Raw genomic sequence first — 27,274 nt, forward strand, 5'->3', positions numbered from 1 at the left:
TTGGACATGGCAAGGGATTAGCCAGACATAGACATAATAATCAGTGTCTACAAAAGCAAAGGACATACATCCTCGATCCAGAATTTGACACAGTTAATCGACCCAATCAAAACAACTCTGATATGCGGTGATCTCAACATATGCCTTGGTGAAAACCCCAACAACCACGTATCAGAATCTCTTCAGAAACTAGGCTTCACTCAACTCATACAAGAAGCAACCCACTTTGAGGGAGGACACATAGACCACGCGTACCTCCGAAACAACGGACAAGTCACTGCACATCCATCTCTGTACAGTTCATACTACACAGCAAAAGACCACGATGCTTTGCTAATAACACTAAGGTCAATATAAAGACTCTGGGTACGGCTTATAAATTGTATACATTATTTCATAAAACATAAATATCTTTCTGGTACCACATGTATACACAAGGTTTATTTTTTATTTCCTCATGTTTGTTTTTGTATATATTTTTATTTTCTCATGCTTTTCCCCCCTTCTTTTTTTGTATGTATTTTTAACGGCGATGGTCCTGCTCTATACCTGGCTTTTCCGTCAACGTTCTGATTGGTCAGGCCCGTCAAGGTTCTGATTGGTCAGGCCCGTCAAGGTTCTGATTGGTCAGGCCCGTCAAGGTTCTGATTTGTCAGGCAAGGGGACTATTCATGACATCACTATGATGTCAAGGTTTATTTTTTATTTCCTCATGTTTTTTTCTGTATATATTTTTATTTTCTCATGTTTTTTTTTGTATATATTTTTATTTTCTCATGCTTTTCCCCCTTCTTTTTTTGTATGTATTTTTAACGGCGATGGTCCTGCTCTATACCTGGCTTTTCCGTCAACGTTCTGATTGGTCAGGCCCGTCAACGTTCTGATTGGTCAGGCAAGGGAACTATTCATGACATCAATATTATATCATGAATACAAAATTAGATGGTTTATATAAACTGTAAAAGTCCGGAACATAAACACTCTGGGTACGGCTTATAAATTGTATAGATTATTTCATAACACATACATATCTTTCTGGTACCACATTTATACACACGCACACACAAAGTTTATTTTTTAGGTACCCACTCTATCAGCTATGACAGATCAGTTTTTGCCACTTACCTTGGAATGCATTTGGTGATTCGCTTCCAATGGCACTATTTAGTGCCACTGGAAGCCTTGAAATAAATTTACAGAGATTTAATATTGTTTCTCTAGTAGAAACACATATCTATGACAAAATATATCAAAGGCGCCGCTACCTTCACACAGGTGTGATTTTTAACTTTCTGAACATTTATGAATTTCTCTTTTTCTGTACGACAAGTTGGATATCACATATTTGGCCCTATCTTGGGCGCCGCCTTACCCCTTATCCCTAAACTTATTAGCCATTCTTTACATTTTTTTTACTCTCAACACCAATCTTTGTGCCAAAAATAGCTGATCTACAAGGTCACAACGCCTCGCGCTGAGCTTGCAGGTCGGCTATTTTTCGACGAAGCGGTTTGGTGTAGAGAGGGGGAAAAAGCAGACTAGAGTGAAAGGTCAAGTTTACTACATAGGCCTACACTGATGATAGGGGCGTCAAACAAAAAGTTGAATCTGCCACACAATTCTATACAATATGTAGTGGGGGTCCCTGCTTCATCTCTCTCTCTTAGCTAGGGGGTCCTGGGCCTGAAAAATGTTGAAGACCCCTGACCTAAAGTATTTCCATGATTATTTGCATGCGAAAATAAATTAATACTTCATACTCAACTCAGTTAGTCAGATCAGATGGCTATGAGGACTGTAGGCCGAGGAGCCCACATTTGAGCATTAACCTATATAAATATACATTTAATGTAAATACTGTATATGTATATTTTGTTCATTAAGTAAATTTGGGCCCTTGGGGACCCATTGGCCTGGTCCCTAATCCGTCCATGAGTGGATGATGTTTACATTTTTGGACTACCCTATACCTCCAAACAGACAAGACCCCCCAACCCCCCCCCCCCCCCCCGTAATCATTGGCGCCCCCCAAACACTGCTGTTTTTATTTTATTGAACTCTCCTAATAAATCTAGTCCAAGAATGCCAATTCAATTAAGGAAAAGTAACTGTAGTGTCCATTGCCACTTATTGTATTTGGACACAGGTGTATGTGATTAACACACAAGTGTATGTCATTAAATGCACACAGGTGTTACTTGATTATTGGAAACTAAATCAACGGCAGTCCTGTCTCTGAGTGTTTGTATATGAATATTCTGGATATAGAACACTACAGTAACTATTAAACAACATTTTATAACAGCTAAAAAGACAAACATTGTGCTGCATTAAAGTAGACAAACATTTCCTTTTTGTAAGCCTTTGAACTCGCATTTGTGGCCTGTATATAGTTTGAGCATGCGCCTAGAGGTGTGCACATCAGGCACCTGTTGGCTGCATAATGTAAATAAGTGGATTTAGAGATAACATGATGGGGAGAATTCAAGTTTAATCAATAAAAAGGTGATGTTGTCTCTGCGTTAAAGTGGAATATCATTTCCCCTCAAAAATGTTTACCTTAGTAAGAGTTTAGATAAACTCGCAAGGGACAGAGGTTAATATTTAAAGTATGACAGGAAAAGTGTAACCACTCCACTGTAGACTGAGGGGGAGGGTGATGGGATGCAAATCATGCAATGAAAAGACAAACGTTAGTAAGATAGGGATAGAGAGATAGGGTTCCCAGACTTTTTAGCTCGAGACCCAAAAGAGAAACTATAGTAAATGGGCTATTTTCACTACTTCTTAAACATTTGTTTTCTAATTTATAGAATTTCTTAGATTATTTAAATCCTTTTGAAAAATCATTGACTTTGTTTCTAATTCATATTTATTGCTTTTTGTATGTTTTGAAATAATCTTTTTTTAAATGTAGCTAGGAAACAAAAAAATATAGAGATATTTATTTCACCCATAAAAAAAATTGTCTGCGACCCACAAATGGGTCAAGAAAGACAGAATAATGAATAGTATTTTAGCCTACTGGAATTTTTGGGGAGGGGGTGGCAGATAGGAGTAGAGAGGGAGTAGGCCTACTAAGTGTGGGGAAGAGAGACAGTCAGTCAGACAGACGGACAGACAGAAAGACAGGACAAGAGAGCGAGACGCTACTAGAGTGAAAGAGAGAGACATAAGTACATTGGTCACGCCACGTCCTAGTAATAACACGGTTGGAGACGGCCAGACATCATCACACCCCCATCACACTATAGTCTCTTCTAGTCTTCTACTTCACTCATTGACACAACTGGCAACGCGGCGATCGTGAATCCATAGTGATCCAGACGCTTGACGCGCCGGTCATCAGACAAACCCCTCCATGGCGCTCTTACCTCTCCTCCAGAAGGTGTTCTCCTCCCTGCGGGCAGCCTGGAGACTGAAGAATGGGCTGATCCTCCTCTGCACCCCGCTCATCCTGCTGCCGCTGCCGATCCTCGTTGGCACCAAGGTAGAAGATTATGCAAAACATTCGATTGATTTTAATTTAAGTGGTTTTATTTCAGTGGTGAGAAAAGTACTGAAATGTTTTACTGAAAGTATCAATACTGGCTAATGTAGAAATACAATTAAAAGTCCGGAATTCAAATCACTTGAAGTACAAAAGTATTAATGGTATCAAAATGTAGGATACTTAACCTACCAAAAGTATCATTTCACAACTTTTCAAATGTATAAAATGTATGAAAATCTTTTGAAAATAGCCGATCTACAAGCTCACACAATGCCTGTGCGCTTGAAGATCGGGTATTTTTAAATGGCCGAAATAGGGCTGAAGTGGTTAATATATGTTTTGTAATAATAATACAAATCTACAAAGTAGCCTAACTAAAGTTTTTTTTAAAATAATTGTATTGGAGTAAAAGTATAATTTGCCTCTGAGACGTTGTGGAGTAGAAGTAAAAGAAAAGTATCGACATTTGCAAAGACTGAAGAAAGTAAAAAATACCTCAAAATTGTACTCAAGTACAGTACTTGAGTACATGTACTTACTTGGCTGTTTACAAGTTCATTCATTTACCTCCAATTGCAGCCTTTCAGTGTGTGAGACAGTGTGTGTGTATTTAATGTTATTCTGAACTACTGGGGGAAATAGCCTTTTTTATGACTTATTGGTGATTGAATTTGTTCAATCTGCATGCTCTGAGGTTCAGTGTAAAGCATGTAACATTGAAAGTAACAACTCAACATGTCTTGGGGTTTTCTGTCGCAATCACTGTGCAGCAGCTACAGTTTATAGCTAGTCAATTAGGCAATTTAATATTTTAATTTAGCCTAAATCCAAAATATTTTTTTGAAAATATTTGAAATGGTCCAGTCTGTAAATTGTCTTGCGCAATTCTGAACATCTGACAGTATTATGCACATCAAGCATGTGGGTGGGTGCGCATGCGTGAGCGTGTGCACGTGTGTGTGTGTGTGTGTGTGTGTGTGTGTGTGTGTGTGTGTGTGTGTGTGTGTTGAGAGCCTCCCCCCTGTGGTGTGTGTGTGTGTGTGTGTGTGTGTGTGTGTGTGATAACAAGAAGAACAGAGATTGAGGCTGGGGTACCAAAGCCCAGTTCAGGAAAAAAAAAATTATGCCACTCTCCACTATTCAGTGTGTTTTGGGGTCAAGACCTTGTGCGACACGGGATGGGGTGAAATTCCTTCGTCTCCAGTGGGGGATTTCATTTTCACGTGACACAATGCTGACCCCGTCCTCGACCCCTTTGTTGTCTTAGCCAAATCATTGGGTAGGCACACTAAAACCACAAATGGGGAATCTCCTGCGCTCACAGGCATATACATACCTACCTATGGCCTACATCTCAAACACATGTGACTGGAAATCGATCTATGTCGTTGGGTCTGTCAATCTATAGTCCTGGATAATATTTTTTAAAAGGTACAATGAAATGTAGAATCCACTCATTCAATGTGTTGAGCGTCTGGGTGCACGCACAGCAGGTGTCTTTGTAGTATCTTGTGCAAGTAGCTACACTCCAGTGGAACTATGTTTTTTGTTGTTGTAGTAGGCAGGTCAGTGAATAAAAGTAAAAACATTCCATGAGATCCCATGTTTTGAGAAAGAACGGTCTCTGTCATTGTCTATACACCGTTCCCATAATCACTGTGGCGCTCTGCAATAGGATCCATGGACCCCTGACTGTCTGAAGGTTTCTTAGGAAAAACAATACTATCTAGTCTGAACCAACCATGTATGTAATTGTATTTTTTTCCCCCATCAAGTAAGAATCATCACTTCCCCTGAAATTGAGCTGTTGACATGAACTACTAAGGTAGTCTATTAAGCTGAGGTTTACTTTCATACTAAGTGTATAGGTGTCACTTCAAAAACATCTAAATGGGCATCTATGTAAAACTTCTGAGAGGGAGATTGCGATAGATAGACAAAGGGAGATATGCATGTGTACAGACATACGTACATGCATATACAGTACATAACATACATACATGCATACTCCATACACAGTTAAGTGTTATTGTAAGTCTGAGAGTAAACATGGACCCTCCACTGACAGGAAGTCATTTTCAATAGGAGACATCTTATGTTTATGATGACCATATCTTGTCTCTGTGTGTGTGTGTGTGTGTGTGTGTGTGTGTGTGTGTGTGTGTGTGTGTGTGTGTGTGTGTGTGTGTGTGTGCGTGCGTGCGTGCGTGCGTGCGTGCGTGCGTGCGTGCGCGCGCGCGTGTGCATGTGCATGTGTTTGTGCGTTGCAGGAGGCTAGCTGTGCGTACGTAATTGCCCTGATGGCAGTGTATTGGTGTACAGAGGTGCTGCCGCTGGCTGTGACAGCGATCCTGCCCACTGTTCTCTTCCCTCTGCTGGGAGTCATGGAGTCCAAACATGTAAGATTCCTCCTTACTCATCATAACAAAACATGGTATTCAGTGCTTCCCATTAGTTTTTTACACTGAGACCTTTGTATGTTTCTGAATTGACCAATACTTCAAAAATAGGGATATTCCTCTATGAAGGTTCTTTGACTGTGACTCACTTTTACATCCTGATCCAGTGGTTGAGAAATACTGTACTTATTTCATTAGCTGTGGTTTCAGCCTTTGAGGTTATACTTGTTTAACTTTTATTCAAATTTTATTACCTCAAATTTTATCAAGTGTTGAGAGTTCTTGGCAAGGTCAGGCATCCCACTCTTAAGGTCCTTACACACCGGGGGCGATTTTTTCATGCGAATAATATGTTTTTTTTTAAAAACCTTATAAAGTCCATGCAAGCTTCCACATCAATTTCGCGGAGCGAAAAAGCGCCTTTTATTTATTCGGACCGCATCCGAATTTTGCGTATATTCACATAATCGCCGGTGTGTAATGACCTTTAGGCCTAATTTAGCCAGGTAAGTGGACGAGTAACAACACATACAATATGTCATAATTTAATTATTATGACTTATTATAGCATGAAATTGTGTCATGTGATAAGATAGGCTGGGCCAATTGAGGCTTGATTAAATCGCTGTCATTTGTTGAGGAGTTGACAAACAAACCTCTTATCACATTAAAACATTCACATCTAGTACGTACCTGCTCAGTTCAGCCTGTACTCACTGAGAGTACAAAGGGAGTGCCTCTGGTGATACTGTAGCTAAGGGAGAGGGAGAGTGCTGCCCCCACCCTAGCTGGTCATCTGTTTCCCAATCTGGGAACCCATAGTCAAACAAAAGGAAAAAGCAGCGCCCTCTGAATCTGTCTTGAGAGATTATCTGTTTCCAAGAACAAGAATGAATCACACAAAATGCATTTTCTTGCAAGCTGAGGATTTATTTCATCACTCTGGTTGAACTCTATAGTTCAACCTCTAATAGAGTTCAACCAACTCTATTAGAGTTTTTACAGTTTCTAAATGGTAACTGTACAGGCCTGCGCTCTTCATTTAACTATAGTTAAAGGTAGGGTAAGGGATTTTCTTTGGTTAAAATAAGTGTTAAATAGCGGTATATTCTGATAGTACTCATTGCTATAAAGTGTTTGTTCAGTAACAGGAGTGAGGAGTCGCTATGTCTCTCCAGCTCTTTTTTGCATTTTCAGGTCGGGACACCAATTTTATCCAATCAGGGTAGAGAACTCAGTTAGGATACATATTAAACAAGTGAAATTGGAAGGGATGACGCAAAGAAATGAGCAGACCAATGTTGTCTGCAAACTGGAACACTATAAAAATTAAGCTGATAAATGGGTACTCTCTCCTGATTGACTGACATTTTGTCACCTACCTGAAAATGTATTTTCTGTTTATTAAAGAGCTGTCCACATACGCTGGTAATCCAGTTTGACAGTGTGTTGTGGGTTCGACGGCCTTTGCTATGTGTCTCCCCCATTTCCTGTCAGCCTACTGTCCTATCAGTAAAGGCATAAAAAGCCCCCAAAAATATCTTTAAAAAAAAGTGAAACAATACAATTTCTCAACATAAATGTAACAAAAGGGGCGCCTGGTGGCTCAGCCAGTTAGTGCACAGACCATAATGCTTCTTGTGAGCGCAAGGACACGAGTTCAAATCTGAGTCTTGTCTCTCCTCTCTCTCTCTGCCCTTGGTTTGGTTTCCTCTCTCTCTAGACCGACCTCAAGTGTGTGTGGCATCTAAAAATGCCACACACAAAAATGTAACATAAAAGATGTTGTCCTCTCTTTACACCAAACATACAGATCAGAACACACTACTTCATGTGGAAAACTTTAAGTCGACCAGTGGTGTACCCACTGTAGAGGCGGTCGCCTGCCCAACTAAGATCTTGCCTCCCCTAGAAGACCCAAATAACCCGAAAAGGTGTCATTGCGTGCTTAATGTCCTCAAAGTCATGCATCCAACAAGCTTTGAACTGAGCAGATTGGACCTTCTGTTCCAGAGATAATGGCCACAACATCTTGAAAACGGCCACTTTTGCCGGTTTTCGAGTATTTCAATTATTATTGATTATAATAGAGTGGGGGGGGGGGGGGGGGGGGGGGGACGGTGCAAAAAAAGAATCTCGCCTGCCCTAAATGTAATTCCTGGGGACGCCACTGAAGTCAACAGGTAGAATTAAAAGAATATGCAATATGCAATGTTCCAGAACAATATGATAAAAGTAAAGAAGGTTTTAGGAAATATATAGAAAGAAATTGACAAGAAGTATTGTATTGTGTGTAGAAAACAAAAAAATCTCAAGCCACACCTTATTTTCAACCCAAAACTAAGACCATCGAGGACATCATTTTAAATATTGTCATATTCTTCAAAATGACCATCATAGCAAGAAATCTTTAAAGATTTACCATAACTTTTAAAAGAATAAACCTAAGTGGCACGAATTCTTGTCAACAAACGACAGGGTAATTAGACACATACGGTAAGTAGAGTGCAAAGATGCAATTGAGTGCTTCAAAGGAACTAGGATCCCAGGCAAACATTAAAACTAGCATCTGTCTAAACAACATGCTATCTAAATATCATTCTTAGCATTTGTGGTCAAGCAAATAACAATAGCAACGATAATAACGGTCTGCAGTCTAAGCCTGTATGGCAGCATAACTAAGGGCTAGTCCAGGGCACGGCTGAGCCAGCCCTAACTATAAGCTTTATCAAAAAGGAAAGTTTTAAATTTAAACATAGAGGGGGTGTCTGCCTCCTGGATCAAACGTTTGACAAGGTTCCACAGAAAAGGAGCGTGATAATTGAAGGCACTGCCTTACATTCTACTTTGGGACATTCTAGGAACCACAAGTACGCCTGCATTCTGGGAGTGCAGTGTTCTAGTGGGGTAACGGGGTACAATGAGCTCTTCTGCAGTGGTGGAAAAAGTACTCTAATGTTTTACTTAAGTAAAAGAACCAATACTGCAATTTAGAAGTACTCTGTTACAAGTAAAAGTCCGGAATTCAAAATTGACTTGAGTAAAAGTACAAAAGTATTGGTATCAAAATGTACTTAAAGTACCAAAAGTAGAAAGTACTCATTATGCAGAATGTCCCATTTTTTCAAATGTATAAATGTCTTTTGAAAATAGCTGATCTACAAGCTCACAATGCTTCGCATCGCCTGTACATTTGTAGCCTTGAAAGAGATATTAGGCCAGCCTGATAAGGAATTGTAATAATCCCTTTGTAATAATCAATTAGGTGTGTATGCAGTACCTGAAGGACACTAACATGCTGTTTGTGGGTGGTCTGATGGTGGCAGTGGCTGTGGAACACTGGAACCTTCACAAGCGTATTGCCCTCAGGGTTCTGCTCATCGTGGGCGTCCGGCCTGCCCTGTGAGTAATCACTTACACCTGTTATCGCTGGCAAATGTTAATGATACAGTACCTCCTCCAACTTTACACTTTCTATAAGTTGTGACAGATAGGAGCATGTGCTAAATGTCTAAATTGTTGTACCTAGAAGAAAGCACGCATTCAGAAAATAAATCATTTTTTGTGACGCAAATAGCCAACTATATATTCCATCATTCTACCATCTCTCAGGTTAATGTTGGGATTTATGGGAGTGACCGCCTTCCTGTCCATGTGGATCAGCAACACGGCCACCACCGCCATGATGGTCCCCATCGTCCAGGCTGTTCTCGACCAGCTCAACCAGTCCGAAGATTCCCAAAGCACCCCCAGGAGCCAGAAGAATGGTGCGGTCCCATACCAGGACGATCAGAGGAAAATCACTGTCAACCTGCAAGACGGGGGTGCTGGCCAGGAGTACACCGCCCCAAGGATTATAGAAAACGGTATGCCTATGTTAAAGGACAGTCAGGAGGATATGAGAGTAGATGGTGTTCAAAGCATTGTATTGCCAGTTCATTGTAATGTTCACTTTCCACCTCACTCCAGTGAATGGTGAGCATGTGCATAATAGTCTATTATTATGCGTTTTGTACAGCTGAATGGGCAGTAAATGGCACTAACACCAGAATACCAAAGTTAGGCTTTCTTTTTCACACGTGTATGTGTTTAATGGGTGTTGTGTTCATGAGTGAGAGGAGGATGGAGCAGGAGATCAGCCGGAGAAACAGAGCAGCAGGAGCGGTATTGTGTTCGCTCTACCACACGGTTGTGATGAAAAGACAGCTGAGCCAGAAGGCAAAGCCCTCGATATAAAGGACAATCTTCGCTCCTACTCTGACCTATGGTCATGCAGTATGGGGTCATGACCAAAAGAACAAGATTGCAGATACAAGAAAATGAGTATTCTCAGGCTGGTGGCTGACATCTCCCTTAAGGGTGAGGAGTTTAGTCACCTGGGAGAGACTCAGAGAACGACTGCTCCTTCATGTGGAAAGGAGCCAGTTAAGGTGGTTCGGGCATCGAGTAGGGATGCTTCCTGAGCATCTAGTAGGGATGCTTCCTGGGCATCTCCCTTGGGAGGTGCTATGGGCACGTCCCACTGTGAGGAGGCCGTGGGGCAGACCAAGGACCAGATGGGGGGATTATATCTCCATACTGGCCTTGGAACGCCTAGGGATCCCCCCCGGATACAGTGGCTGGAGCTGGAACCCGATAAGTAGTTGAAGGTGGACGGACGGGCGGACGGACACATGTGATAAGGCATGAGTTTTATCATCATTTTCATCAGCAACGTTTCAATTCTTTTGCCCAGGTGTGAATGCTGACACACAACAGGACACACAACAGGACAGCCAGGAGAAAGACACGTACCTACAAGGCATCGAGACCCAACAGGACACAATTGGCTCAGAGGGTCACCCGGACAGCTGGGACAGAGTAACCTTCCAGGCCATGCCAGCACCCCAAGACAAACCTCCCTCAGACAGTCCCAACAGCAAGCGTGACAGTGGGAATGGTGAGTCCATACCAGCTGTTCATAACTCTGATCCTATGGATCCAAACTGCTGCTGGTTTTCATTCAGGGAATAATTAAAGGTAGTGTAAGTGATATTTTCTGGTTAAAAACAAAACCTTTTCTTTTGTCATCAAAGCTATATTCAGATAGTAATCATTGCTATAGAGTGTTCAATAACTGGGATCCCCCTGTCTCTGAATCTCTTTAAGGAAAGAGTGCCCATTAACACCTTACATTTTACAATGTTTAAAAATGTCTGCTCGTTTATTTTTGTCATCACTTCCAATTTAACTTTTTTATTCTGTATCCTCTGAGTTCTCTCTCTTGATTGGATAACATTGGTATCCTGACCTGAAAATGCATTTCTGTTAACTAAAGACCTGGAGAGACAGAGGGAGACCCCCTGTTACTGAACAAACATTCTATAGCAATGATTGCTATCAGACTATAGAGGTATTTAACACTTATTTGAACAAAAATCATTTACTGCACCTTAAGACCTCAGCAGGTGAATGGAATGAAATACCTGGTAGAGTAGAACACTAACAGCAATTCCCAGGGACCAGAGCTAAGAACCATTGGCTAGACTAGAGGGTTAACTTTATTGCTCCAGTATACTTCTGGTAGATAAGCTTTGCTAGCACAAATTCACAGTGATGTCTAGATAGAGGGGTTTGGCATAAGCAGTTGCTGAAAGAAGTTATATACTTGAAATTCAAATCTACAGTAGAGACACTGCTTTATTAAAGCTTACATCCGTACATTCCGTACATTTGACATTGTCTCTCTCTCCCGATGGAGACAGGTAATTGCAAGGATGTCCTTAAAAATGGCGGAACATCTAGTCCAAACCAGTGCAGTGTCTGCTTCAAATAACTTTGACAGTGTCAACCAGTAGGTAGCCTCGATCTCCAGGCTTTTATTGTTTAGTTTTGGTAAAAAATAAAAGCCTGGACCAGCGCATCGGTGTACCCGGTATAGGAAGTGTTTCATTTCCCCAACCTACCAGAGTGCAGTGGGCGTCGCTCGTAATGTTGTGTTGACGGGGCGGGGGCTGACGGACAGATCGGTGAACCAATGGGATCAGGCGCAATCTCTCTGCGCCTCTGTACACCCGCCCCTCTATACACGAAAGCAGGAGCGCTAGTGCAGCCTAACCAGTAGGTGTCTCAAGGGAAAAGTAGGAATACCACCTCTTCAACCCCTGCAGATGTGCTAGTTATATTGTATTAACATACTCTAACATATAGATTGGTTAAAATAATGTTTTATTCCCTCAAATTAGTCCTGGATTGTATCTAATCGAACACGTTGTTTGTAATTAGTAGAGTATGTGTCAGCTTTGAATAGAATAGATTAAAGAAATGATCACAGAAAATATCAAGACATAATCACAGAAAATGTGAAAATCATTATCATCTCTGTTCTTTGGCTTTAACCAATTCAAGAAAAAACGTTATTTTAACCCAATTTAACCCAGTCCAGTAATCATCTAAAGTCCCAAGACATTCTGTGTAATGCATTTCTCCCCTGGTTGTGCAGTGGTTCTGCCCATGGCGGCTCTGAGGTGTCAGATGGAACTTGAAGAGCTCTGCGGGGGGGAGGAGGATGAGGTAGAGGAGGAGAGGAAGAGGATGTGCAAGGGCCTCCTGCTGTGTGTGTGTTACGCCGCCAGCATCGGAGGGATCGCCACTCTCACAGGCACCGGACCCAACCTGGTCCTCATAGGGCAAATGAGCCAGTGAGTACTACCACACATGTACTGTACATGTTTATGTACACACATGTACGTATTTATACATATCTCTGCTGTCGGGCAGAAACCAGCTAACTCCAAAATGTTAATTTTTCAGGAAATTAAAAAACAAAACAAAAAGTGGAGTTTAGGAGGTTTTGTTCATCGTTGATAAGAACAGCTGAATGGACCTCCAAGCTCACAATGAGGTTGGAGGTCAAAAGAGGGTGGAGCCTGGAGTCAGAAAAAACAGCTAACTCCACCCCCCTTTGGTGGAGTTAGCTGGTTTAGCAGAACGTTTGAGAATCCAATGGAGTTAGCTGTTTTTGTCAGAAGCGCTTTTTAATACTTTTCATTGGTTCAATATTTTTTTAACCAACACACAGACGTAAAGGGTGTGATTCATGAAATAAAATCAAAGTTGGAAAATGGAGTTAGCTGGTTTCTGCCCGACAGCAACGAATTGTAAAATACACACAGGGATAAGAAATGTAACAGCTTAAGAATGTATTCTTAATATAAATGTATGAGGTTGAGAGATCCGTAAGTTAGAGGTGGGTTACAGAGACCATCCTGTAATTGAGAGATCACAGACTCGATCCCACTGCGATGTCCAATGTGTCCCATTGAGTCATTCACCAAGACACTGAAACGCAACAATACTATTCACTGCAGATCACAATGATTATCGACTACTTTCATGTCTTAGAATGAGTTTTCAAGTGAATGAATAAACATTGTTTTTCCTTTAATAAATCCATTCGTCCTCACGCACTGTCTGTCTCGCGCTTCCACACAGACTCTTCCCACAGAATGGTGACGTCATCAACTTCGCCTCCTGGTTTGCCTTTGGTTTCCCCACCATGCTGATGATGCTGATCCTAGCTTGGTTCTGGCTGCAGTTCCTCTATATTGGCTTCAAGTGAGTACGGCAACAGATCTAAAGCAAAAACGGGAGCTGAGAAAGTAGGCAGAGTTCGTAACAGGTTTCACAATCTCAGAGATAGCAGGCGAAAATCGTAAGTCAGATGACAGGCAGGGTTCGTCACGGGTAATCAGAATGCATGATGCAGGAACAGCACGGGTAAGACACTGGCACGATCTGGCAAGGAACACACAAAATGGCAGGGTATATGAATCGCTGAGACAATAATGAGAAGATGAGAAACAGCTGCATGACTGGGAGGGGAAGAACATGGAGTGAAGCGAGGTGAGAGGAATGTAGGAGCAGCCAAATCTGCAATGACAGGAGAGAGTGACTAGGTATGGCAAAGTGAAGGAATGGGACTGTCTCTGTGACTGCATAAACGTTGACAGTCAGTAATTATTAATGAACTACGTCATGCACTACTATTTCAGACTGTCTAGTCTAATCAAATTATTGTATCTATGTTGTGGTGACTTACCCCATTAAAACCGGGAACGCACTTTAACCATTATTTTATACTTTGGCTATTGATAAATAGCAGATATACAAGCTCATAGCACGGCACTCGAGCTTGTAGATCTGCATTTATTTTTTTTAAATCTTGGGCAAATCTTTTAAAGCAAACGTTTTTAACTCAAATCTTTGCTTCTGGGGATTCTACAAATGTCTTCTAAATCCTAACAGTTAAAATATATATGCTATATATATCTCAAACCTTTCTCAAGATATTTTGTTCCAGGGACCCCCAGAAGCAATGATTTGAGTTAACAGTATGTATATATATATATATATATATTCAAAGATTTGCATACATTTTCACGATTTTCCCCCTCAAAAATAGCAGATCTATAAGCTCATAGCGTGGCACTCTGTGCCGCGCTATGAGCTATGGGCTATGGGCTATGGTAACTGGTTGAATTGAATTGAACTAAGCTGAACTGAATAAGCCATCATGTTGAAATGAATGCCTCCACAACCCTGATCTTGTGTCTTGCCTTTCTGTCCTCCAGTCTGCAGCGTACGTGGGCCTGCGGGGCGGTCCGATCGGAGAAAGAACAAGCAGCATACGAAGTGATCAGAACAGAATACCGCCGCCTGGGCCCCATGTGCTACGCAGAGCTCAACGTCTTGGCCCTGTTTCTGCTGCTGGTCGTGCTGTGGTTCACACGAAGCCCGGGCTTCATGGACGGGTGGGCCACGCACGTCTTCAACGCCAAGGCTGAGTAAGTACATGAGCTTGAGCCTGTTCATCGGAATCATTTCAGTTTAACCCATTCGATCCGGGAACGCATCTATAAATGTCTCTTCTGTCTTCAAGGACCACCCAAATGATATGCATTTGGTCGCCGTCATCTCAAAATATTTTGTTCCACGATTACCGAACATTATTCTATACACAAGGGGGACATGGGCCACACGTTTAGTGCATTACAAAATGTCAGTATTGGACCATGCAACTAAGCTACTTAATATGCATATCAACTGATCCGTTACAGTAAAGAAGTAGGGCTGCAGGGACCATTTTTCTCTCATGTCACACTCGGGGGATGGGAAAATGATACCCCCAAAGGAATAGCATCTTACCTTACATGTCTTTTAGCAGCGATTTTGGCCCAGGACAAAATTCCGGACTGACTAAACAAGGAAAAACACACACACACACACACAGACACACGCACGCACACACACACACACACACAGACACACGCACGCACAACAGGAATCGAAGGTGAAATGCAAACAGACAAACTGTGTCATTAGGTAAGCTAGTCTTTGAGTTCCCAGAAATGTTCGCCCGCTCTCGCACTGTGCTATGAGCTCATGCCGCGCTATGAGCTTGTAGAACTGTACTTTATACAGTGCAGTATGTTACCATATGAAATTATATGACATTTAAATAACCTTTGGCCATCACAACAATTCTATTTGTTTCTCACCATTATATTATTTTAGACAGTATTAGTATAGTATTATTTTCAACATAAATTGCAAGGACGTGTTGAAAGTTGACCATTACCCAAGTCTACTACATTTGAGCTCATTTAAAACTTGCTAGCCAATTTCACATTAGCCTCCAAGCCATGAGTCATTAATAAACCAACTCTTTACTAATACTAGACAATTTGCTGTGCACAAAGCCATGTAATCCTGCAAAAAGGTGTGTTGAAGGGCATTACTTTAAGGGAACACATGTAAAAGTAGGTCAGAGAGTAACCCACCACTCACGGAACATAACAACAGGACAAACAGATCAATGGAGATCATACACACTGTGTTCCGCTCCTCACCCCCTCGTGTGTCACCTGGTCATGTGACCTCTGACTGAGTTTACGCTCGTAGCATCACTAAGAAACAAACCAGGTACTAGGAAGAATCAAAGAATCAAAGGATGGGGCCCTCACATTGATGTAGATTTTATCTTATCTTATCTTGAAACAGCTGGAGTGGATGTCCTATTTAACTGCTTTCATCAAATGCCTGTTTAAAGACAACTGGAATGAATAACCATGCGTTGAATTAGATCAGTCACCAGTCACCTTGGTCCATCTTGTATAAACACGCTAAACAGATCAAAACAATTGTAACATAATTCACTATCTGCCGATGCTTGCTGACATGTCTTGATAGGTCTAGATTCTGAATCAGTACGATCAGATTCAGCACAAAAATGCCTTCTTTTTAATGATTTCCATGCAAAGTAATTTGTCATGATTTCTGAAATTGAGAAAGCAACTTTATGTGAAACACCTGCAATTCACAACTGTCCAATAAACCCAGCAAAAACATCTGCATAAAGTAATTATTTAGACATGGAGAAAATAAATATTCATTGGCCTTTTCTTAAGTTACTTTTCAAAGCCTTTCAAACACTTTTAAAGTGTCATTAGACCTTTATATTTCCCACGATTCAAGTTTGTTTCCCCACACCAAGTGTTTGTGCACCACCAGTCTAATTGAGTGTAGTCTAACGAAGGTGTTGCTCAGAGGGTTGATGAAGATTCCCCTCGTCCTCACACGCTCCATTCACTGCAGGTCTGTCCTCCCTGCTTTGTCCTCTTGGCAGGTCCTGCCAGGCCAGTTGCAGATGACCCTGTGTTTTTTTTGTCACTAGGTCCATGCAAATAGAAGTCAGACATTGGGGACATCCCCATTCATAAAGTGGCAGGCATTACAACATACCATGCTTACCTGCCATTGAGCACGTCACAACAGGTTTTATGTCACTTGGTTTTTGGCGGTTTACAAAGTTGGGTTTTAAAAGTTTTCAAAGTTGGGTTTTCAAAGTCTTTGTTTTTTTTTTAAGTTTTGGGGGGTTTTCAAAGTTGTCACTGGGTTTATTTTGGGTTGTGGTCACTGAGTTTTTTTGGGGGGGGTTTGTCACTGGGTCCATGCAAATAGAAGTCAGACATTGACTCCATGTCCATGGTGACATCCCCATTCATAAAGTGGCAGGCATTGCAACATAGCATGCTGCCATTGAGCACGTCACAACAGCACATGAGCAGCAAAGAGGCCTATAGACTTGGCAGAAGTACAGGGCAAATAGTTGCCAAATACAGTTTAATGCTTCAAATACTTTTTTGTCTGTCTGTGTATACTTCTGTTTATTTCTTTGTTTGAGCACACACCTTATGTATATTTTATATCGTGGTCCTTATTATGTGACCTTTTCCTTTGTTCCTTTCTCAGTTCATATGATTATATTGTGTAACTGCAAATCGTTGGGAACTTTGGAAAATAATTCCACCCACTCCTTTACACCTGTAAACATGTGACGGTAAACAAGTTGTAGTTATTGCCACACAGAAAGAAGGTGGAGTTCCACCGGGGGCTGACTGGGGCCGTTTGCATGTTGTTCACGTGTGTGTGACTGTGTTTTTTTTACCGTAGGTTTGTGACTGATGCTACTGTGGCTGTGTTTGTGGCTGTCCTAATGTTTGTCCTGCCCTCTGAACCACCTCGCTTTTGGAGGGCCTCGGACCCAGGTACAGGCAAACACACACTCTCTCTCTCTCGCTAATCTATATCTTTGTACATACATCTGAGGTATGAATGAACCCCAGGCCTCTTTGACCCTCACAAAGTCAAATCCTAATGTTAATTGAAAGTGTCACAATTGTTGTGAATGGACCCCATAAGGGTTCATTTGGACCCCTTTTATTTGATTGTAAACATTTTTAGCGGTGCCAACCGCTCTATACGTGGCTTTGTCCGTATGTCCGTCCGTCCGTCTGTCCGTCCGTCCGTCCGTCCGTATGAGCCTGACGGCAAAGAAGAAACACATACAAACACACGCGCACACACACACACACACACACACACACACACACACGGCCTTGGACATTGCCTATGCCATCTCTCCTCTCTTTGGCCACACGTGCCACTGCTTATCAAAGAGGGGTCCAGGGACCCCCAATGATGTTATGTCCGTCCGCCCGTTTATAGCACGGGATTTCAAACAGCTATAACTCCAGTTCGCAGCATGCCACCAAGTCCTAATTTGATATGTGGACTTAGACCACCAATAGGGACGAGCATGAATTGCTGAAGTTATCACAGCAGGCTCCAGGGACCCCCCCCCCTAAGTTATGTCCGTCCGCCCGTTTCAGCACGGCATGTCCGTTTCAGCACGGGATGTCCGTTTCAGCACGGGATGAGCACGGGATTTTAAACAGCTATAACTCCAGTTTGCAGCATGCCACCAAGTCCACATTTGGTATGTGGACTTAGACCACCAATAGGCACGAGCATGCATTGATGAAGTTATCAAAGAGGGGTCCAGGGACCCCCAGCGCCCGTATGAGCACGGGATGAGCACGGGATTTTAAACAGCTATAACTCCAGTTTGCAGCATGCCACCAAGTCCACATTTGGTATGTGGACTTAGACCACCAATAGGGACCAGCATGAATTGCTGAAGCCGCGCCCCCTCTGTCTTCCCATTGGCTGGCCTTCAAACAGCCATAACTCAAGTTCGCAGCATGCTATGGAGTACAAATTTTGTACATGGACTAAAGCCAGCAATAGGGACTCACTGTCATTACTTAAGCCCCGCCCCCTCTGTCTGCCCATTGGCTGGCCTTTAAACAGCTATCATTCCAGTTTGCAGCATGCTACCAAGTACAGATTTGGTAAGTGGACTCAGACCACCAATAGGGACGAACTGAAATGAGTTAAGGCCCGCCCCAAAGGCACCGCTTCCTTCACACAGGGTGTGATTTTTTACACCTTCAGAGTTCAAAGAACACTAAGGATTTAGCTGTGCATACTCTATGTCATTGGTTCTCAAAGTGGGGTCCGGGGACCCCCAGGGGTCCTTGCGGGGGGGTACCAGGGGGTCCCCAGCAAAGTGTGTTAATATAGCGTCACAATAATTTGAACCTTTTATACTTTGGTTATTAAAAAATTGCAGATATACAAGCTCATAGCGCGGCACCAAGTGCACCAAGCTTGTAGATCTGCTATTTTTTAGGGAAAATCTGTGCAAACCATTGAATATACCTTTTTTTTAAGCGAACATGTGTAGTTCAAATCTTTGCCTCTTGGGGTCCCTCGAACAAAATATTTGAGATGGGGGTCTGTGGCCAAATACATATCATTTTGGGAGTCCTTCACATGAAAAGGTTTGAGAACCACTGCTGTATGTGATTGACAATGATTGCTGTCCAATCAGACTGAAAGATGACAGGTGTGTGTTTGTCCTATCAGACGTGTCCCATAGTCCCGCCCCTGCCCTCCTGACTTGGCAGGTGACTCAGAAGAAGATGCCTTGGAACATTGTGCTGCTTCTGGGTGGAGGCTTCGCCATAGCGAAGGGTAGCGAGGTGAGTTTTTTTGCGTGCACGCGCATGTCTGTGTCACAAAAGATCTCCTGGTGTCATTATTGTGTTTAATAAGTGCCTCTATATCTCCAGGTGTCAGGTCTCTCCCTCTGGCTGGGGTCTCAGATGACTCCCCTCCAAACCATCCCTCCCTGGGCCATCGCCATGATCCTCTGCCTCCTCATCGCCACCTTCACCGAGTGTGCCAGCAACGTCGCCACGGCAACGCTATTCCTGCCCATCCTGGCTTCCTTGGTATATAACACAATGTGATACTTACCGTACATACATACATACATGCACGCACACACGCATGCATGCACGCACACACGCACACATACATATTATACATTCACACGTACATAATCATAATTATGTACAAATAAGATACAGGCACATGCGCTCACACACAGATGTCATTAGGGATTGACAGTCTTCATATGAAGTTGTGTCTTCACATCTTGAACGCGTCACCTCTTCCTGTCTCTCCACCGTATGTCATGCTCACTAGCAGATAGGAGAGATAAAGGAGTAGAGAGACACACACTTTGTCATCTGTTTTATACACAATCACCAATCTTAGTCGAGTGTAAATGAAACATAGTGACATAAGAGTATATGACACATTCAAACAGAACATATTGGACATGACAGATCTAACCACAACACAGTGGGAGGAGAGATCATGTCATGGTGACCTTTCAAACAAAGTAGTCGCTCAACTCATATTACAATGCAAAGTGCATTAATCAAACAAATACCAACATTTCGACACAAAGTGTCTTCTTGATTAAACACTTAATAAAGAAAAACATCACATGCAACTGGGACGTATCATAGGTGTTGTAGCCTGGGGTCATCGGGTGTTTCGGGTCTCACAACATACAACATACACCCTCGCCCAGGTGACCCAGCCAGGGTTGATCAAGCCCCGACTTACGTCCCAGTAGCTACCCACGGTCAGTCCTATAGGGAAAGACAGGGCCACTCAGTCCGCTTCTCCGGAAGTACTCTGCCGGGACTCGGGCAGGCTCTGGCACGTGGAGGGACTAGGCAATCACTGTCAAGTGATTGCCTAGTCCCAATTACAATCACTTGCCTAGTCCCAATTACAATCACTGTCAGCAGTGAAAAGTGGGAGGCTGGTGAATCCTACAAGTGAAGATGTAGGAATCCTCTTCTTAAAGCTGTACGTTTCATGTCGTACCCTGGATGTGAACACACATTTCTACCATTCTTTAAGACAGAATCCCTGCATTACCAGGGAATATATTATATTGAGCTTATGAGCTTCAGGCAGTACCTCTTTTCCACCTAGGTGTCTCACCTGACAGCAGGGTCTAAATGTTTCCGTGGTAGAGTAAAGAGCCCACCTCCAACCACTGCAGATCTACAGCACTAGTTATATATTGTATAAATGAACTCTGCCATACAGATTCGTAAGAGAAATAAGGTTTTATTCATTAAAATAAGTTTCGGATTGCAGCTTTAACCGTGATCATATATTAGGTTTCCCCCCTGTTAATCCTGGAATGTGCTGAACAGAACATCATAATGGCCCAAATGGAAGTACTCAGTCAGGCTCCCTGTTGAACAGCATCTTTAAGGCAAGAATGAAAGACGGCCACAAAGAGCAGAGGAGAATAGCACTGAAAGAAAAGAACCAGATAAGACAAGAGTGAAAGAAAGGAAAGGAAAAAAAGGCGAAACGGAAGAAGGACCGAGACAAGGAGACACACACACACACACAGAGGGGTTATTCTGTATAATAGGGCCTATTAGAGACCAGGCAATGGGCCTGAGTTGGCAGCACTGTGTAAAGGGGAACCTTGTCCATACAAGGACACCAAATTGGCCCTTTATCAGGCTTTTGTATTATTTTAATGCATTTCTGATTTATTTAAATAGTTTACTGTGGAGTGACAGGGTGGGCACAAGATGAATTCATACTCTTGATGTTGGAACATATTAGTACTTACTGCAACTTTACCCACTGAGTGACTGGGACACTACTTGAGTCAGGCATGTGTCCAACTATATTTTGTATTAGCTCAAAAAAAGGTTATGCACATTAAATAAGCACAACATAAGTTACAACATAAAAGGGAAATAGTCTTGCACTTGCTGTGCCAATACTTTTACTGTACAAAGACAGGCACTGAGTGCCGCGCTATGAGCTTGTAGATCTGCTATTTTTGAAAAATCTTTGACATTTGTGCAAATCTATGAATGTATACATTTTTTTTACTCTTTGCTTCTGGGGGGTCCCTGAACAATATACCCTGAAGAAGGCATTTGTGCCGAAATGTTGGTTACTTTTTACTCTGCGTCCTATAATAAATCTGTACTTTGGTTATAACGGTGTGTGCGGCCACTTTTTGTCTTTTGACAATTTACCTTTGGATTTTTCTGCCGTGAGCCAGCACCACTATAAGGATCTGGTGTGCGTAGCATCTTTTTGCACAGGGTCCCTGGAACAAAACATTTTCAGATGGGGGTCCGCGCCCAAATACATATAATTATGGGGGTCCTTGACATGAAAAAGTTTGAGAACCACAGATACATATATAGCATGTGTTTTTTTTTCAGAAAACTGTTAGGATTTAGAAGACATTTGTAGATGCGTCCCCGGATTGAATGGGTTAATTTGTCATTAATCTAACTTAACTTGCCATGAATGTGATTTGGTTTGTTTGTGTGTTCCTCCCACCATCCCAGTCCCAGTCTATAGGAGTGAACCCTCTGTATGTGATGATCCCCTGCACTCTCAGTGCCTCCTTCGCCTTCATGCTGCCTGTCGCCACGCCTCCCAACGCCATCGTGTTCAGCTATGGCTACCTCAAGGTGTCCGACATGGTGAGTCCACTCTTGCAACAGGATGCTATGCCATTCAGTAATAGTAGTAGTATTATTTGTAGTTTTAGCACTATCAGTAGGTGCAGGTATATTAGCCATAGTAATAATGTAGCAGCAGTAATAGCAGTAGATGTAGTAGTAATAGCAGTAATATTAATTGTATGAGCTTGTCTCACACATAAATTAGGCTTAATAGATAGGCAGACAGACAGACAGACAGAGCTTCACTGATCCTGAGGGAAATGCAGATGTCATAGCAGCACTGCAGTAGGCACAACAGATACAAGTGCTAGAGTAGAGAGACACAAGAAAAGTAGTACAGTAACAACTAGAAAAAGTGCTCCTCGGAGCACAGGTCTCCGCCAGGTCAGGTACGTTATTGTGGCCTCCTGGTGGCGCTATAATAGGCCAATGTGAAAAGGGTGCCATTTATTCTTAGGTCGTTCACGGCAACTGCATTCATGATTTGAGGCATTTTGTTCCAAAAATGTGTTTTGCTAAATTAGACCTGCTGGTGGCGCTATAACAGGGCAATGTGAAAAAGGGTGGCATTTCTTCCTCGGCCTAGTGGGAATGTGCGTGTGCAATTTTATGGAAATGGAAAGCTGCGTTCATGATTGGAGGCAGTTTGTTCAAAAGGGACCAATCCTGCAAACTTTGGAAGCCAACCTTAGCCAATGAGGATGGAATATGGGAAATCGGACAGATCCGTGTTGATCACATGACTATAGAGATACTGTGTACCGATGTGCATGACGTTTGGATAAAATCTGTAGGAGTAATATACAAAAAATGGGTTTTGCACAAATCAGCCTCCAGGTGGCGCTATAACAGGCCCATGTGAAAAATTTGAGGCAGAGGTTCTGAATTGGCATCCAGGGAGTGTGTGTGCAAAGTTTCGCAGCGACCGGGCCAACGGTGCCGGAGATTAGCTGGTAACACACGGACACACGGACACACGGACGGACGGACACACGGACGGAGGGTAAAACATACTCTCTCGCCATGCCTTTCGGCCTGGCGGAGACAATAATTGAAAATGTTCAATTTCAATTCAATTTTATTAAAGTGTCAAATCACAACAAGTTGTCTCAAGACACTTTACATGTAGAGAAGAAACCCGACAAAAATAAGGAGAATACACTTTTATGAAAACATAAATGAAAGAAGAATTAAACTCTGGCCTGGCCATCTGCAATTGGACTGGTCAGGTTTGTATAATGTATGAACCATTAGTAGATATAAATAAAGGCATAAGTATCATGCATACAATCTATCACCATTAGCATGGCCATATAACACAGGAATGAAAGACTTAAAGTCTGGCCTGGCCGTCTGCACTTGGACTGACCGGATTAGCATCAAGCATGAACCATTTGTAGATATAAATATAGGCATGTAATAGATATAAATAAAGCCTAATTTATACTTGCCCCTGTAAAGGCCTAAATCCATGAGCCACTCTTGGCTCATAGCTCTATATGCCCAGATCTATGAGCCATGAGCCATGCCATGTCTCATACACACAGTATACATTAGGTTTAATGATAACATCAGTAACAATAGCAGCAACAATAGCAGTAGAATTGGTGGTAGCGTGTGTAACAGTAACAATAGTAGTAACACATCAGCAGCACCATAATAGTACAACCACTAATAGTAGACGTGGCGTCTGGTCAATGCCAGTTGAAAATTGAACAATACAGTTTGCATTGTTTAGCTCTCAGATGTGAGGTTGTTTGCATGTGTGACCCTCCGTCCGCAAACCCCCTGCAGCCAGGTCACTACTTCACAACCAGATCACTACTTGAAATGTGTCAGTGCTCTGAGTCAACATGGCATTTCAACAAACAGACAGAGACACAACATGTCATCAAAACTTTAAACCACATTCTGTCATCTCATAACGTACTGATGGCCTTTCATCTCTGTGAGCCCCCCTGCACTATTTAGATAACAAATCATTTTAATTAAATTAAGCAATTTAGAGTTGTTTTTTAACCACTTAAACCCTAATTAGTTGTACGTTGTTCTCCTCAAATTGTTCTCCTGTTTTTGCTGAATGTTCCCCTCTTTTTGCTGAATGTTCTCCTATTTCTGCAGAAGGTTCTAGTATATTTGCAGAATGGTCACCTATTATAACATGCGGATTAGGGATGCAAGGGTTCATGTGGTTAAAGGTTGTACATTTTCCATAATAGTCTCATATTTTTCTTGTACATAAAAACAGCTTAATCTCTTTTCTTCCTATCTTCTCTTCCTCCTCTTTCTGTCTCCCCTGCAGGCAAAGACAGGTGTGGTGATGAATATCATCGGGATCCTCTGTATCACTTTGGCCATTAACAGCTGGGGCAGAGTTCTGTTCGACCTGGACACCTTCCCCTCCTGGGCTAACACCACTGCTACTGTCTAGTACTGTAGTGGCTTTGTATACATTGTGAATGTGGTGATTCTTACCCGGTACTTGAAGGAGTAAAGGCTGCAGCATACTACCATGATGGCAAAAGAAATTCGGCTTCGGCAGGACTTGCCGAACCCAACAAAGTTCTTAAGAGGACAAAGCGTATTTATAGTCACTCCAAGTTCTGAGCGCTAGACCTCACCCCACTCAGTAGTCTGCCTAGCAACACTGCAGCTTGTTCGAGCGACTGCCCACTGAAGCATTGTGTGCAGCGCTGGAATGTCGGTGGTTTTACCACCTGGATCTCCACTGTTTTTTTTTCTCCATCAACCTCCAACATATTTTTTTGTCTAGGGGATTTTACAATTCCTCACTGTGGACAAAGCATGTGCTATCTCTATTAGTTAGTTGCCATTTGGTTGTGTTTTTGGTCACTCAGAAAGGGATTATCCTCAGCCAACCTTTCTTCAAAACTATTCATTGTATGTTAATAATAATAATAGCTCAGATTTATATAACGCTTTTCTAAGTACACAAAGTCGCTTTACATAAAATATGTTGCTGACAGAATGCACTAATAAAACACTATGAAGGATGAGCACATTGAAGGTCGGTGTTCAGCAAGGCACTGCCGAAGATCGGCTTATGATCTTTTCTTATTGACCTGCCAAAGTCCATGTTTGGTTGGAGTACGCTGCAGCCTTATCGGTGCGTTTTAACAGCGGGCAACTCTCGGGCGACATCGCCCAAAATATGAAGAAAGTCTATGAGAGCCGGCAACTACTGGCGATCGGGCGAAGTGGGCGGGGGGGGCGATGAAAGATGGATTTTCTTTATCTTTTTGGGCGATGTTGCCCGGCATCGCCCGAGAGTTGCCCGCTGTTAAAACGCACCGTAAGAGAATATGGGAAAAGGATGACAAACTATCCTTTTTGACATGACTGTTAGCCATGTCTTTAAGTATTCTGTGAATAAGAAAACGTGTACGCGCACACACAGACACACACACGCACACGCACACGCACACACACACACACACACACGCGCGCACGCACGCACGCACGCACGCACGCACACACTGACGTTACCAAGGCATGCCCTAATTTTTTCTATAACCATGACCAAATATATGACATATATTCTTAATAAGAATAACTTCTTGATGCTGTAAATTACAATAGTTTTAATTCATTTAGAAACTTTTTGTATAGCTGCCTATTTAAATGACTGACTTCTTATGCAGTAAGATACATGTAGCTATTTATGAGTATACTGTACATAAGTAATTTCTAGTTTTTGTATTGCAATGTCTGACTAACGGTTTTGTCTTTGATTTTAATAAAAGCATTTTAAGCTATACCTTTGTGAAGGCTGACAAATTATTTTATTGTCTTTCCTTGTCATTGTTTTTTGCTGAATAATGTAAAACATTTAATAGCACCTCAGGTGTTCAGTTTGAGAAAGATATTTTTTATTATTTTGTTCTACTGTATATTTGATACATTTGGCGCCTAAACAAACACACATGCACACATTTTGCAAAAGTGCCTGAGAGGGAAGACACAGGCAAGACATACTTTTCCACACAGTATAGTCTAAAGTCCGCTGTTCCTCCGGCTAGAAGAAATACTGACGTTATCTATTCACTCAGCACTGACCACAACCATGTATATCAGGGGTGGGCAACTTTGTAGATGGTGAGGGCCACAAAATTTCCTCAATCACTCTGGGGGGCCGCATTGTTTATCGGCAGGGACTCCCCCCCCCCCCCCCCCCCCCCGTTGACAAAAAAAAACCCAAAACGGTCCGGGGGGCGGTGCGCCGGTTCGGACCAAAATGCAAAATGCAAAAAAAAAAAACTTTTTTTTTTTTTTTTTGCCAAAATACATTTCATTTCAAAGGGCCAAGTCTACACAGTTTGTTTTGTGTCTCCAGCAGAGTTTCTAGTGTCTATCTCTCTCTGGAAGAGGTTGCACATGAACTCTGCAGCCGCACTGCGGCGCTCCAACACAAACAATACCAATACAAAGACGAGGAATAAGAAGAATAAAGTAGAAGTTACGTGTGGTTGCAGGTGTAGACTTGGCCAAAAAACAATTTAAAACATTTTTGGCCCCATTTTTTTTTGGGGGGATTTTGGCCTGGGGCCGCATTGAGTGAGGGTGCGGGCCGCATGCGGCCCGCGGGCCGCCAGTTGCCCATCCCTGATGTATATCAAAACAACTAAGACAACTCCTTCAGGGCCCAGTGGAGAATGAAACTGTGTGCCGGACAACCTGTATGCAGGGCAAAGGTTCCATGAGTCTCAAGTTGTCCTACAGTCTTCATCAGTCCTCTAACTTTTTAAATATCAAGGACCCCCACTTTGGTATGTATTAGGTCACAGACCCCATACCTCTGACAGTATATTACAGAACTGTAAGGATCCATTTGGTTCCTAACTATCAATCATTTTGCTGGGGACCCCTGGAACCCCCTTGAGGATCCCTGGAGGTCCCCGGACCCCACTTTGAGAACCACTGGTCTTGTAATCACATAGCCTACTTCCATTAGGTAGCAAACGTCCAATGGTTTATAGTTGATTGATTGATTGATTGATTGATTGATTGATCAGTGACAATTATTTTCAGTTGATGTGTTGATTTGCACACTGTTTGTTCAATACCCATTAAGGCCTGAGACATTTTTTTTGAGAAAAAAA

The 27,274-nt window shown here is 42.3% G+C and overlaps 1 protein-coding gene across 1 annotated transcript; it reads left to right on the forward strand.

Moving 5' to 3' along the window:
* Positions 1-3,361: 3,361 nt before the first annotated feature.
* Positions 3,362-24,585, forward strand: LOC311057210 (Na(+)/citrate cotransporter-like; the record flags this gene model as incomplete). The annotated part of the gene is made up of 13 exons (XM_084074159.1): positions 3,362-3,490; positions 5,764-5,892; positions 9,158-9,294; positions 9,505-9,758; positions 10,628-10,831; positions 12,374-12,572; positions 13,366-13,488; positions 14,505-14,717; positions 17,386-17,480; positions 19,204-19,319; positions 19,410-19,571; positions 22,035-22,172; positions 24,457-24,585. 13 exons carry the CDS (start codon positions 3,362-3,364, stop codon positions 24,583-24,585), a joined length of 2,028 nt encoding a protein of 675 aa, XP_083930285.1.
* Positions 24,586-27,274: the final 2,689 nt, after the last annotated feature.

The sequence above is a fragment of the Gymnoscopelus microlampas genome (assembly GCF_963454915.1).
Source record: "Gymnoscopelus microlampas genome assembly, chromosome: 12".
Classification (NCBI taxonomy): Eukaryota; Metazoa; Chordata; class Actinopteri; order Myctophiformes; family Myctophidae; genus Gymnoscopelus; species Gymnoscopelus microlampas.